Source organism: Halichoerus grypus, chromosome 4, assembly GCF_964656455.1.
Source record: "Halichoerus grypus chromosome 4, mHalGry1.hap1.1, whole genome shotgun sequence".
NCBI classification, from domain to species: domain Eukaryota; kingdom Metazoa; phylum Chordata; class Mammalia; order Carnivora; family Phocidae; genus Halichoerus; species Halichoerus grypus.
The window spans coordinates 140,874,631-140,889,796 of record NC_135715.1 but is presented as its reverse complement, the minus strand read 5'-3'; the positions used below and the strand labels follow the sequence as shown (position 1 = coordinate 140,889,796).

The window sequence follows — 15,166 nt, the reverse complement described above, 5'->3', positions numbered from 1 at the left end:
TGGCAGAAATGCACATTGTTGAGACACTGGGCTAGTCTCTGTTTCCTTTCTTGAAATAAAGGCTTTCTTCTACTGCTGGGGCGATTTGCCCCAGTGAGTCAGAGGCAATGCTAGAAATAAAATTTAGGACTAGAAACATCCACCATACTGATTTTAGCTACTGGACTAAACAGCTTTCTTCCATTAAGTAGTTGAAAGTAAAGAACCTACATAAACATAAACAAGAGTTGAGGCCGGTCTTGGGAAGGAAGTCTTTAGTGCCATTTTTCTTGCTATATAGATGTGAGAAGAAAAATGATATGCCAACACAAATCAGAATAATTAAATACATAAAACTGTGATTCTAGACAGGGAAATAAATTATCTGTGAAGCTGTTTATAAAGTAAAAAAATTGCTTCCTGACAAACAACATATTTTCGCTTTCCTACTACCCATCAACAGAGAATACTGAGATTCCATAATTTGTTGAGGAGATACTAATACCTTCCAGTTGACTTCCATAATTCATGGAGAGTTTCCAAATTCCACAAAAGAAACATTGTGAACATTATCCTCCTAGAATCAAAAAGTGAAGTCCAAATATTCGTAAGCCAATAATTAGTCCCAGAATGCATCTAAAAAGAAACCCAATCCATGTTTTTGACAGTAATTCTTCTTTCCTCCCTGCTCCCAAATCCTCAGTTATAAACATTAATGACACAGCTTTAGTATCTCTCTCCCTAATATACATGATCACCCAATGGAGCAAATGGATATTTGAAGTTTTGTTATTGCCTAATTAAATACAGAGCACATTTGACTGCATGGCCTAATATGAAATAATTTCCCTACTGTAAAAAAACAAAAAACATTATGGGAAATAAAATAGTTGTTATATACTAACATGCCTTCAAAAACAAAGTAGATGTTAGAAGTGTCATCTGTGGCCATCCCCTATGATTGAAAACACCTTTGTATATGTGTGCATTTTTGATACTTGGAAGAGAGACTATCAAAAAGTCTTGGGTTAAGGAAGATAAGTAACTAATGCTTTTTCCTCCCCCTTATCAGTTTTCATCTCTAGTAGTAACTGGATATTTGTCAAGAATTGCTCTGCACATGGAAAAGAAAATGAAAGTAATTTGACAAGATTTTCATCCTCCCTTAAGCATTGCTGTTAAGGTGGTTTGAAGTACTTATTGCTGGCTCACCTCCTCCTGCACACCTTGAAACAAAGTTCAAAAAATAAGATCTGATCGCAGATTGTTGAACAAATTGCACAAAAAGAGACTGGTAGTTTTTGGCAGTCTGATGCATCGCTCTGGGCTGCAGCAGAAGTTCACCTTCCTTGCCACCTGAGTTTTCTCTTCTTGACTGTCAGAGTGCGTTTTCTATCACTGGCACTCCCATGTATTAGTCCTGTCTCTGGAATTCACGGTTTGCGCTTACTGTCACCTCTGCCCGTAGCCGGCCTCTTCCTCTCAGGCAGTGCTCCTAAAGGGCCTGACCCACGTCTGTGCTCTCGAAGGCAATATTTCCACTGAACCCCCGTGGTAGTACACAGACCCTATTTCCGTGTTAAACTCTAACTGTGGTGTTGCGTTTTGGTTTTTATCTTAAGAATGTTCGTAAAATAGCCTGATAAGAACCATTTCTCTCCTCTGGAATCCTCTGGTTCTGCATATGGAGGTGAGGAGAAGGAAAACATTAAACAAGAAAGCGTGAATTCTGACCATGACATTTCTGTCTGTGGGGCTTTCCTCTTATTGGTTGTGTGACCTTAAGCAAGTTGCTAAACTCATAACACACATGCTGGGTATGTTTCCTCATTGGCTGAAAAAGAAAATCTCTCCACAGAGGAGGGATGTAAAGATTGCATGAGGTAAGTTGTAACCTGCCTAGAGTAGTCCCTGACCCCTTTCTGCCAAAGGAGAGGGGGTTCATTTCTCTTACTTTCTTCATTCTTATTTCTCAGCAGGGTGTTGAGGTGGGGATGGGTTGTCCAATAAGCAAAAACTAGCCCTTCCTTGCCTAGTTAGTGCTCTCTTCTAACCTTTCTCCTCTTCCTGATATGTTCCTGCATCCACTCTCCTTCATGTATCTTCAGTCACTGTGCCTGCAAAAAATGCTAAAGTCTCATCTAATAAATAAAGAAAAAAGTGTGGAGAGGCCCCGTTGCTGCCTCTGCTTCCTTAAAGCTGTTCCAGATCTCTCCTTTACTGAACCAATAAACTTCTTTGGAAGTATCATTAGTTCTACTTCCTTATCCTCCCCTCAGTGGTCCATAAATGCTTACCAACTGAGATCTCATTTCACCATTCTCTTGACTCTGTTATTTTAAATTGCCCTTAATTAAAACTCAGTCCTTCGATCTATATTTAACCAATATGGATAGTCTGAATATCCTTGAGTGGCAGAACTGTTCAATAAAGATATATAATTCAAGTCACATATATGATTTCAAATTTTCTAGTAGCCACATTAAAAAAGTAAAAAGTTGGGGCACCTGGGTGGCTCAGTCAGTTAAGCATCTGCCTTTGGCTCAGGTCATGATCTCAGGGTCCTGAGATCAAGCCCTGTGTCGGGCTCCTTGCTCAGCGGGGAGTCTGCTTCTCCCTCTGCCTCTCCCCCCTGCTCATGCCTGTTCACTCACTCTCTCTTTCTCAAATAAATAAATAAATAAAATTTTAAAAAAAGATAAAAAGTCACATAAAAAGTGAAAAGCAATAATACATTTTATTTAACCTAACATACCTAAAATAATACTTCAATATTTAATCAATACTAATATTCTTAACAAGGTATTTGTATTATTTTTTATACAAAGTCTGTGAAATTTGCTGTGTATTTTACACTTAGAGCACATCTCGATTTAGACTTGGCCCAATCCAAGTACTCAATAGCCATGTGTGGTTAGCGGCTACCATACAGGACAGTGCAGATCTACATACAGCATTTGAGTGAGTTTTCCTGGCAGCTTTCATTTCCAAGGCAGCTCTTGGTTTTGCTCCTGCTTTGAATCTTTGTTGACTTCCTTTTTATTTCTATCTCCCTTTACTCTCTGATAGGTGTTCCCCTTCTCCCCACAAAAAAAGATCTCCATTCCTTCTCTATCTTAGTTCTACCTCCACTGGGCACTGAGTACCTAGAATGTCATGTCAAACTGCTGGGATGATCATGAACACATTGCTTAGTTCAAGCTGAAAGGTAGGAACTGAGAAGAGAAAGGAAAAATGTTCTAATTACCTCCTTAATCCATCACTGCCCAGAATTGATTTCCAGGGCATACTCTGAATGTTTTTTTCTTCCTTCTTTTCTGCATCCCCTGAACCTTTGGCTCATGTTTTCATCCTTTTGCAAGGACCATGCTCTACAGAATGTCCTGATGCATCATTTACTGAACTTTATCACTCAGGCTTTTGGACAGCAGCTGATATAATTTAAATACTTATAAAAAGTGCTCTTGGAATATCTATGCAGCTGTCTGCAGTAGCTACTTGTGGGATGCAATGACTGATTTATTGGGTGGCAGGATATTATGGTTGACATACTCTCAGTAACTTAGGGTGTCGTGCTTTTACATCAGAAGGACTCTGAGAGCCTATTCTGTGTGTATGCTACAGTACCACACAGTAATCTGATTTAAAAGGCTGCTCATGTGTATGATACCTCATGATGAGATGTAACACCCTGACAATGAACTACTTACTTCTGAGTTTTATGCCAACTTGTTTTTATGTTTCCTCCCAGGGTGCATTTGGTAGTAAAATTGTGTAGATCTAAAGAGTCAGCATGCTTTGTCAGGAAGGTATGTGATCAGAATACACAGAATACCAACATAGATCTTTAACTACATTCTCTTAATAGGGAATAGTATTGCCATACAAGAATAGTATCCTTTGGGGGTTGAATAGTATTTGCCAAATCTAGAGGATGAGGTCAGTAGATACCTTTTAAAAATCGAAACAACTCACTCCTCTCCGGCTTTCATCACTGCTGGCATGTGCTAGATGACAAGTCTTTGACTCACAAAACTGAATAGGATTATCTGAGGGTTCAGGGTTTAGAGATTAGCAAACACCTGTTTGTACCCAGTTTTTATTCACTCAGATTCTATATTAACTTTCCCTATTAAACATTCTTGAGATTTCTGAGTTCCTCCCATGTTAGCTAAGAAAAAATAAAACTCACTCCCAGTACTTAATCAGTGCTCTCTTAAACTTAGTTATATTCATGATCCATGTTTCTTTGATGAAACCTTTAAATCATTCCTCTAGTTGTGGTTTTATATGGGTTCACTGCATCTTTTGTGAGAAACTATTTTTATAAAAATTAAATAAATTAATGAATAAATTTTATAGCTCTTGATAAGATACTCTCTGTGGGTTCTAATATGCATATTGTACATATCACATAGTTCTAATTGGGATAACAGAAAGATAGATTATCTTCAAATAATTGTAAATACATATACAATACTTTAGATATGGAGATTGGCTAATGTGTATATTGTGTACAGGTTACCAAATATTCTGAAAAAAAAATATGTGTACTTCATATGTAAACTGCTACAGGGTTACCATTATTTTTAAATTGCGCTGATGGTAGCCAAAAATGCTGGTTAACAAAGATTTCCAGTTAGCAGAAAGCTGGAGAAACTCTCTTACCCCAAATTGTACTGCTTTTTCCATGCTGAAAAATGCTAAGTGTTGGTATAGACCATTTGATGTCATAATCAGTTTTGTGATATCAGCCCTGTAATGGTAATGGAATGTCCTATTCTAGGTAACTCCTAACTTGTGTGTGTGGGGGGGAAGGGAGGTGTGCATTTATTATGTGGAGCTTCAGGACTAATCTAGCTTTCTCTTTGACTATCTGCTTCACACATTTCTCTATGTTATAGGAGTTCAGAGAAATCCTGAGGTTGTTGTAGGCAAGACAACCTAGGCTGGAAAAAAAACATAGTACAACGTTTGGGCATTGCCCACCATTTTGAATGGGATGTCAGAATTCATTCTTCAGGCTTGAAGTAGTACCCCCGATGGCCAGGGCTGTAAGACTTAGGTTACCTAAGATGGCAGCACGACACAGTGAAAAGAATAATGTAGGTTTGGAGACAAACCTGGCTCTGCCACTTACTGTATGGCCCTGGATACGCTGCTTCACCTCTCCTCATCTCTACAATGAAGATATCACACTTGTTAGAGAGTTGTTGAGAGAAATAGAGATGATGCCCAAAAAGCAAGTAGCAAACTGTCTAGCATGTTGTGGGCTCTTAAGGATCAGTAGCTGTGATGTGATCATGCAGATAACACTGTAGGATTTGAGAGTAAAACTCTCTTTGCTTTAACTGGGATAAGGAACCTGTATCCAGGGGCTCCATGTCATCGGTCCCATGTCTACTTATGTCACCATTTAAAAATGTACAGCTTCTTTCAAGTCCTTTGCTATTTGTTGTTTCAACACTGTGTAAATCATGTATTGTAAATCAAGTCTAAATGAATGTGAGTCATGCCCTTAGCTGTTTATAATATCAGTAGAATATTAATAATTTCTCCATTTATTTTCTGAATACAGATTTTCAGCAATTGCATTGCTGAAATATTTTTGCATTGTCATTTTATAGTAGAAATACAATTCTACATATGCTAATATCTTCATGTAGGTTTATGTAACTACATACTTACATTCATATTCTTATTCAGGGAAGATTTATATTCTAAAAGAATGCATGAGTTATAGACTGTGGGAATCTATTCTGGTTCTTTGTTATTAGGAGATTTTGAATTATTTCCTTCATTCCATGTAATCTACTGAACTGATGTATCATTTTCATGCTTTTGGGGGATTACTTTATTTTTTTCTCTTACGTAGAGATTGAAATGAAGAAAAAACAAACCTGATCATATTTAATATGTGAGATGAGCTTATGTAGAAAGAAACTGAAATAGCTTAAGTTTTGAAAAGGTTAAGGAAATATTTTTAATTTCGGTTTACTTATTCTAATCATTTGAAATTTGGTCTCTCTTTGTGCCTCTTACCTAGGTTACTTGTTGGTTTCAGAAAACCATAAGAGATTTACAGGAACAAAGTCTAGGTTCATCACTTTCAGACAATGAGGAGCTAATCTGTAAGCATGAGGAATTGATAATAAAAGCAAAGGTAAGAGACACATTAAAAATAATTTTAAAATGCATGGTCTTCTTTTGAATATGCTTCTGTAGGTAATGTAGAGAAGTACTAAACCCTCTGAATAATCCACTGTTTACAAAGAAAAGATTCTGATAGTTATTAGCTAGTACCACTACCTACTGGCTGGGCTTCTAGAATAATAAGGAACAAAACAGCCTCTACAATAATAATAACTATCTTCTTTTGAGTAGTTACTATCTATCAAACACTATGTTAAGTATAAGAGATGCCTTATCTAAATTATCACAAAACCCCTAAGGGGTACGTATTATTTTACAGATCAAAACAAACAAAACACAGAGGCTTGGAGATGCAAAGTAACTTGACCAATGTAATGTATCTTGTCCGTGGCAGAGTTGGAATTTGATTCAGGTCTTATCTAACTCCAAGGCCCAAAGCTCTTAAGCCTATATTCTGCTAGCTTTCTAAAAAAAATTCTTGTTCTACACTAAGATCTCATTATGCTATTACTTTTATGATTTCCAGGTATAGTTTGCTTGCTGTTCCCATTTACATTTCCCTATTTCCTTAACTTGCTTCACATTTCTTCATTTTGCAAAAAAGAAATGGCTACGAGCCAGTCAACCACTTGTAGATATGTGGAATGTGCAGAATGCAATCATGAAGTACTGAAAGCAAAATGAGCAGAGGGGCTGTGTAGAGATGCTCCTCTCCCACTGTGTCTTCTTATTTGGCAATTGACTCCTTTGTATCTGTGGGGTCTGTAAATACTTACCAAAGTTCTTTACAAGTGCTCCATTTTGATCTCTAAGGAAACAAAAGTCCATTTGTATTAGAGTGAATAGGAACAGTGAAAACCTTAATCAGTATCAAGACTTAAGAGAACTTTCTATTATTAATATCTTGAATGATTGATAGTTGTAGGTAAAGCCAAGCCTTGAAGCTCTGGAAAACCATGGGCCAGCACTACCAGATGAGGGTTGAAAATAAGGAAGACAAATAAATATTTACATGTTTGGGAGGATGGGATTGGTGGCAGGGGATGAAGGGACAGGCAGGCAGGGGAAGCAGTAGACTGCATTTATCTGGACTGAAATCACAGAAGAATCAGGATGCTTTTGTTTTTTTGTTTATCGCTTCTCTCTGAACACTGCAGTATACATAGGTATTTTATGTGTTTGGTCTGAATATTTGCCAGATTGATAAAAGATGCAATCACAGAAGATTGCTATGACTGATGATTTTTTAAAGTTCTTTAAAATTTTTCAGCATTTGGTTTACCTGTTTAGGTTAAACAGCAGTTTATTCTGTGGGTGTCAAACTCAGGTTTTATCAGTGAAAATTCTATCAAAATCCCTAAATGCTAAGCACAAGAGATGACCTGAATTGCACAGGATTGTTGCCTTCTTTAAAACAAACAAAAATGGTTTACTTACATAATTTAGTCATATTTGGAGTTATATTCCCTGTAACTGTGGACTAATCATGGTTTCTCATAGCCCTGAGGAAAATCTCACAGTCTGGAGAAATTATTTTTTGACATCTAAGCTCAGTTCTAATAGGACTTTGGCAAGTTCTGTTAAATAGATATTAATGTTCTATTTCTATCCTTCATAATTTTAACTGGCTCCTATTTCTTTATCCCTTCTGAAATGCCTGACCTTCTAGCTCACTGACTCCCCTACCACACTTCTGTTATTCAGCCCTCTTGCCAAGTTTCTTCACTTCAGCGATTTTTCATGCCTTGTGCCTCATACTGATTCTGCTTCATAATTGTTTTTACCGGGTTCATTTTATGAACTGGTATGATAAAATGAAATAAAGCTTCATTCTATCTAATGTTCTTCCTTATATCTTAAGGTATACTTTATTCACACATTAACTGTTTGATCTATCCAGTGCCTTAATTCTACTTCCTCTGATTCATGTATCTCAGTGTGTTGCTTATGCTCATCAGATGTTATTTTCTGCTGAGCTAGTATTCCCTTGGGAGAGCAGAAATTTTGACTGGTAAGGCATGGGAGGTGGGATAGCTGGTGCTCCAACTTGTCCCCTTCTGGTGGGGAGCTGGGTGCCCCTGAGTGCAGAGAGCTTCTATCGTTATAATTAGGGCTCAACCATTCATGGTTTTCCCCTCTACCCCAGACACATATAAAGGAGGGGATCCCTTGGAGGAACTCCCACTGATTGGACTCTCAATCCTGCTTTGTTCCAAAACCCATTTCCCTGGGGTATGTTCTGTCCCATTCATTTAGTGAGAGTTGGATAGGGCTCACTAAGAAACAGGTCAGTTTGATTACCTCTCATATATTAGCTATCTACCTGGTAGATTCCAGTGCTAGCCTCATGTTGTTTCTTCCCTCTGGATGCTACTGGACTGGAGCTACTATCTTCTGTCCTGAAAAAGGTACATTGACAAGCACTAACCAAGCAGGTGGGGAAAGAAAGCATCATACCCAGAAAGCTCTCCCCTGGCCTATCTCCTATCGTGGTATCTGCCATTATTCTATTCTAAGCCATATGCCCCTGACACTGAGACCCAACCACCTTTTGGCTCCTCAAGGAAAGTTCTCATATCTGTAAACTTCATTCTCACTTTGTTGGCCTTTAGAAGAAGGACCAGCTACATAATATGTAGGACCCAGTGCAAAATGAAAATATGGAGGACTTTTTAAATAAATTATTGAAATTTCAATGCAGCAACAGCAGAGCATAAACCAAGCACATGGCTCTTCTAAACTCAGGAACCTGTCGGATGACATGGGTCCTTTGCCCATGAAGCCAGTCCTATTTACAGTATTAAGATTTCTGGAAGGACCTACCAACCTTTGCTGGTTAGATGTTTCCTTAGCTACTTTACTGACCTCTTCCCACCTAGATGAGCAAGTTTTCTAAAAATAGATTATAATGTTATAATAGGTTGCATCCACATGGAAAAAAAAACAGGTTCAAATCCTTACTGTCACTCACTATGTAACTTTGGGAACATTTGACCTCTCTGAGCTTTACCTTCCTCACCTATAAGGAGGAGGCATGAAAACTCAATTAGAAAATATCTATGAAAACACCCACATTTTAGTAGTGGCTCAAAGATATTGCTTTTCTTTTTCCATGGATGGTGTAAATGTTCAAATAGTTTTCATCCGTGCTTTTTCAACCATCTTGTTCCTTGTTCTTACAGACAGATTCCACTTTTATATGGCCTTAAACAGGAACCAGCATATTACATTTTTGGAGTTTTGTTTGGGTGTGAGTATGAGGAGAGGAAGAGGGAATGTGTCTTTCAAAGGAGATTTTATGTATAAATAAGGCCTCAAGCTGGGGGTTCATTAGTGAAACACATATAAATAATCTGGTAACACAGGGAAAGTAGGTGTTTCTGCTCCCCACAGCTAAACTGAGCAGCAGGGAGCTGTTCTATATTGCTTTTTTTTTAAGCAGTAAGTTTTTTAAAATAAATTTTGAAAATGCCTCTGTAATTTCTTACTGGAATATACTCAAATAAGAAATATGGAAAACTTTCTATCTCTTAATAAACGTGATGCCTTATTCAGAATGTGTTGAAATAATGAACTAAAAGAATTTTTATTATAATCTTTGACCATGAATAAATTATGCTAAATCATTATACCTTCTTTACTAAATATGAAAAATATTTTCCTTTTACATATGTAGCAGATAAAGAAATAGCAGACATTGATGATTATAAACCACCCTTTGGTTAAGACCTTAAATACTCTTAGATTTTATCATATATTAATTTGATTCCCCAAGGCTTGAATTCAAACTTTGGAGCTGAGTTGGTTTTAAGATGTATTAAAATAATATGTAAATAAACACTTCCTTATTATCTCTTTTGAGGAGGCATAATCATTCCTTCTTCCATGCATCAGAAATAATGTTCATATAAGAACTACCTTCAGGAATGAACTTGTATTTCTGCCGGGAGGAAAACTTTTCCTCTTCCAATTTGTGTCCAGTGATTGGGTGTCTACAAATTAACAGACAGCAAACAGATTAACAGGAGTAAAGACAAGGTTTATTTTCATACATGCATGGGAGGTCCCAGTAATGGAAAGTTTGTGGAATAGCCAGAAGTTGAGTATTATATATATCATTTTAACAAAAAAAAGGTTGAGAGGCTTAGGGCCTCAATGAATGAGTATGGAAGGTTCTACTGGGCTTTTTGATGCTAATGAAATGGGCAGTCTGTCTTCCTCCCAGTGGGAAGAGTTAATGGCAGCTGAATTTGTACTTCCTGCTGGTAAGGGTCAGTCTTCTTTCAATTAGGAAATTCCCTGGGAAGAGGATCAATGGGAGCTGTATTTTCAGGATACTCTGTTTAAGTTTAGGTAATATTTCTGTGACTGCTGATTGTTCAGATGTTTTCGGCTTAAAGTAATTTTCATACCACTGTGGTGGACCTTTAATCCTCTCACTAATATTGCTTCAAACTTTGGTTCAGTTTCAGACCCTTTGTAGTTGGTGCACACTAGAATCTCCTGAGGGCTTTGAAAAAATACTGAAGTCTGGATCTCGTGCCCAGAGATTCTAGGTAGTTTGGGGCATCCAGATTTTTTTTTTTTTTTAATTTATTGTCAAGGCCCCTGGGTGGCGCATTTGGTTAAGTGTCAACTCTTGGTTTTGGCTTAAGTCATGATCTCAGGGTCATGAGATCGAGGCTTACATGGGCCCCGAGCTCAGCGAGGAGTCTGCTAAAGTTTCTCTCTCCTTCTGTCCCTCCCCAAACTCATTTTCTCTCTAAAATAAATAAATAAATAAATAAATCTTTAAAGGAAATTTATTGTCAATCTTAAAATGGTAATGTTTTTATCAAAATCCAATCCAGATTTTCTTCTCCTTCTAAAAAAACTGGAAGATCTGGCAATATCAGGCTTACCTTTCCATATAGACATAGCAACACTTGTCTGGAGCCCCATAATAGCTATTTCCTTTAGAAAAGACACGTGCACTCCAGTTTTCCACAGTCCCTACCCTTCCTCATTACTACCTTGCCTCCCACCTTTGCTTCACCTCATTCACATTATGTGCCTGGCCCCTGTAAGCATTTGGGTTGGAGACATGACAGGCAATGAGGTACTATCAAAGTGTAGTAATGGCTTAAACTGATTTGCGTCTTTGTAAATTACGTTGGAAACTGTGAATGATAAGAATGAGAGGGAGTGATAACGAAGACAGAAAAGTCACTTAGAAAGCTATTGCAATTCTGATGAAACTTTAGGTCGAGTGTGATGTCTTTTGAGATGAAGGATATTAATCGCCATCTTAAAGGCTTAAAAGAGAGTTGTAGCCATGTTTTTCAACGTGTGGCCCCCAGAGAGCAGCAGTGGAATCTGGAAGTCTTAGAAATACAGAATCCCGGACTCTAACCACCAAACCTATTGTGTCAGAATCTGCATTCTAACAAATTTCCCCACAGGATTTGAACTGACACTAAAGTTTAAGAGGCACTGACTTAGAGGTTTTCCCCATCTATTTCGTGTATGTCTATATTCTCCTTAATTTTCCAGATGACTATATATTGTTTACAAAGTCCTTGATTAACAATGATCTTTGGCATTCTGATGTGTATAGAAACATCATCTTCAATGTTTTAAAGATTTTATTTATTTATTTGAGAGAGAGAGAATGAGAGAGAGAGCACGAGAGGGGGGAGGGTCAGAGGGAGAAGCAGACTCCCTGCCGAGCAGGGAGCCCGATGCGGGACTCGATCCAGGGACTCCAGGATCATGACCTGAGCCGAAGGCAGTCGCCTAACCAACTGAGCCACCCAGGCGCCCCATCTTCAATGTTTTAATATAGTAGAATTCACATTCCTCAGCTTCAAGATTAAAACCATCTTCCATGATTCATCATCTAATCCGATTTTCCAAGTCATTGAAAATATTTTCCAGTTGTTGCTGAGTGATTTCATAAATTAGATTTGTGATCTTGGCCTCAAGTTCCTTTAAATAATATTATTTGGAGATTCTTAAAAAATACCACTGCTTAGATCCCACATAAATTTTATTTAGAGGAAAAGTCAAGTTTAGATTTACAAAATATTTATAAGATAAGGAAGTAAAGCAGAATCTCTTGCAAGCTTATTTGACTATTCTAAATACATAATTCTCATCAATAGAACCACTATGAGGAAGTGGCTCTTTAAAAATATGTTTAGGGACACACCGGGGTGGCTCAGTCAGTTGAGCTTTGGACTCTTGGTTTCAGCTCAGGTCATGATCTCAGGGTGGCAGGATTGTTCCCGAGTGCTGTGCCCCCTCTTCCCCACCAAATAGAGCCCTGCCTTGGTCACCCTGGCACAGAGTCTGCCTCTGCCCCCTCTCCCTGCTTGCATTCTCACACGTGTGCGCTCTCTCTCTCAAATAAATAAAATTAAAAAATTTTTTTAAATAAAAAATATGTTTATTGTTTTATTTTTCTGATTACATAGTACATTTTCATTTTGGAAAAATGAGAAAATACATAAAACTAAAGAAAATTAAAATCACTCATACTGTGTGGGTGTATATGGAAATGGGAAGGAAATAATAAAACCTACATAAAATTGAGTATCCCCGAACTGTGTATGTGTGTATAATACACTATATGCGTGTGTTTTTATATACAAAATTGTATATGTATTGTTTTGCAGTGTGAGTTTTCCAATTAGCATTACATCATAAGCATTTCCCCATTTAAATGCATATTTTAAATATGCTTTTTAATGATTGCATGTTATTAAACCATGTAAATATATCATACATCATTTTTCTTCTCATTGTGGCACATATTAACCTATATAAAGAAGCTGGCTATTCTGCTATTTGAACTTTCATTACATCCCCAAATTCTTTCACTGAAGGTACGTGAGAAAATGGTAAAACCACTATAAAACATATTGCTTCAGTAAATCAGCTTATATCATCTCTGATGATTATAAGGAAAATGCATAAAATGAAGCAGAGTTTGTTTCTTTTATAATGTTTTATGTTATTTAAAAAAGAAAGTGGGGTCTGGATCTGAAATGTCTCAAGGAAGAAATTAAGTGAGTCTCCAAACAGTAAAGACACCTGCATTAGTGCATTTCAATTCCTCTGTCTTCATTTTAGTGAATAATTTGTTTTACTTGTCTGATTTTTTAATGAACTTTCCAATTAAAAGCAGATGTCACTTTTCACAGAACATAAATTAGAAACAATTTCATTACTAACAGGCGAAATAAGTATAAATAGTACTGCCTTTGTCTGCAAGCATTGGGAAAATCTACAATGTGATGGGATTTTCACATTGGTAAACTTACTGTAGCCTTAACATGTGGGTTAATTTAAAGCTTAGTGAACCATATGCTTTCATTTCCAGGGGAAATTTGATTTAGAAAGTCCCTCAGAAATGTTTATGCCCATCTAAGAAAGGGATGAGTTAAGGAAGCAAATGAAGAACATGATCACTAGGTTTAAAACTACCTGCTGTCATTTTGTTTTTAGAATCTTCACCAGCTCATTAAGTTTAACCACTTAGAGAAAGCTTCCTCTCTCTCTTTATTACTTATGACTTTTACAATAAGTCTTTATACATTTTATTCCACCTCCCCTCTTCCTCCTCCTCACTCCTCCTCCCTCCTCCTCCCTACCATCTACCCTCCTCCTCTCTTCCTCAGCCTCTTTGTCATTTATCAGCCCTTAAATAAAATTTCCACAAAACATGGATTTATATAGTTACTATTATTACAACTCAAGGTAATACTGCTGTCATAATCATAATAGTGAAAGTGAGTCTATTTGAAGTGGACATCAGAGAAGGCATTTTCTTAGGGCTTAAAACACTCACGCCTTAAATCCCTGCAACCTTTCTGTGCTACTTCAGCGTTCTCTTAGAGACTTCCAATACTTGTGCCCATAGGTCTCCTTGATGTTCATCACTCCAAAGGCCTTTACTTCAGCTTTCCAGTCCTGTGGCCGCTTTGGTTCCAAAGCATCACTGACCCTGCTCTCCCCGCACCCCCTTTCTTTTTGCCTTTTCCTGACTTCCTTCCTCATACTCTTCTGCATGGGCCACCAGGGCTACTTGTGAGTAACTCAGTCACCCGTTTTCTCTGTTTCTACTTCAGAAAAAAGATGAAGCACTTGCATAATTTTTCTGATTAGATCTATTTTAAAAGGAAATAATCTATTATCAGTTAGCCTTATGAATTCTTTATTTATCATCTGTTAATTCCCTGCTCCATTCCCCATAATAACCAGTCCAAAACTTTTATCCTCTTTTAAAACTCCCAGCCAGGCTTTACTTAACCTCAGAGTCACGTGGCCATGAAAGGTGAAATTGCTTGACTCTTTTCTTCCCTGCCTTTGGTGTCTCTTTTCCACCTTTTCTCCCATTTTCTTCCTCTCATTTTCAAATCTAAGCCTCCACCTGCCATTCCAGGTCCCACCTTTCCCATCTCATCAGTTTGAATCTCTCTTCATTTTTCAGTCACCCCTTCTCACCATCCCTCAATTACATTTTAGTCTCACAAAATCAAAAACAAAAACATTGCTGCTCGACCCTTAAGACATTATTCCACCTTTTCCTTGGCTACTGTCATGGCTTGAATTATCCTTCCCAACATTTCTGCATTGAAGTCTTAACACCCAGAATCTCAGAATGTGACCTCTTTTGGAAAAAGGGTGTAAGTAGTGAAGATGAGGTCATTAGGGTGGACGCTAGTTCTATGTGGCTTTTTAAAGGGGGACATTTGAACTCAGAGGCAGACACACACAGAAGAAAGATAATGTGAAGAGAGGCAGGGAGAAAAAGGCCATCACCAAAGCCAAGAGAGGAGCTGGGAGCAGGTGCTTCCCTCACCACCCTCAGGAGGAACCAGTTCTGCCTACACCTTGACTTCAAACTCTTAGATTCCAAAACTGTGAAAGAGCACATTTCTGTTGTTCAGGCCACCCCATTTGTGGTACCTTGTTACACCAGCCCTAGGAAACTAATGCAACTACTTTATTTTCTGCCTCCTGCCTCCCTACTCCCCCACTAATCCTTTAC

At 37.7% G+C, this 15,166-nt stretch overlaps 1 protein-coding gene across 4 annotated transcripts in view; it reads left to right on the top strand.

Moving 5' to 3' along the window:
• Window positions 1-15,166, top strand: part of CCDC141 (coiled-coil domain containing 141) — a 187,541-nt gene that overhangs the window by 69,227 nt on the left and 103,148 nt on the right. For all 4 annotated transcript variants that reach the window (XM_078071039.1, XM_078071038.1, XM_078071040.1 and 1 more), the window contains one exon: window positions 6,026-6,142. In XM_078071039.1, the coding sequence (XP_077927165.1) occupies window positions 6,026-6,142 (117 nt within the window). The remainder of the gene's footprint in view (window positions 1-6,025; window positions 6,143-15,166) is intronic.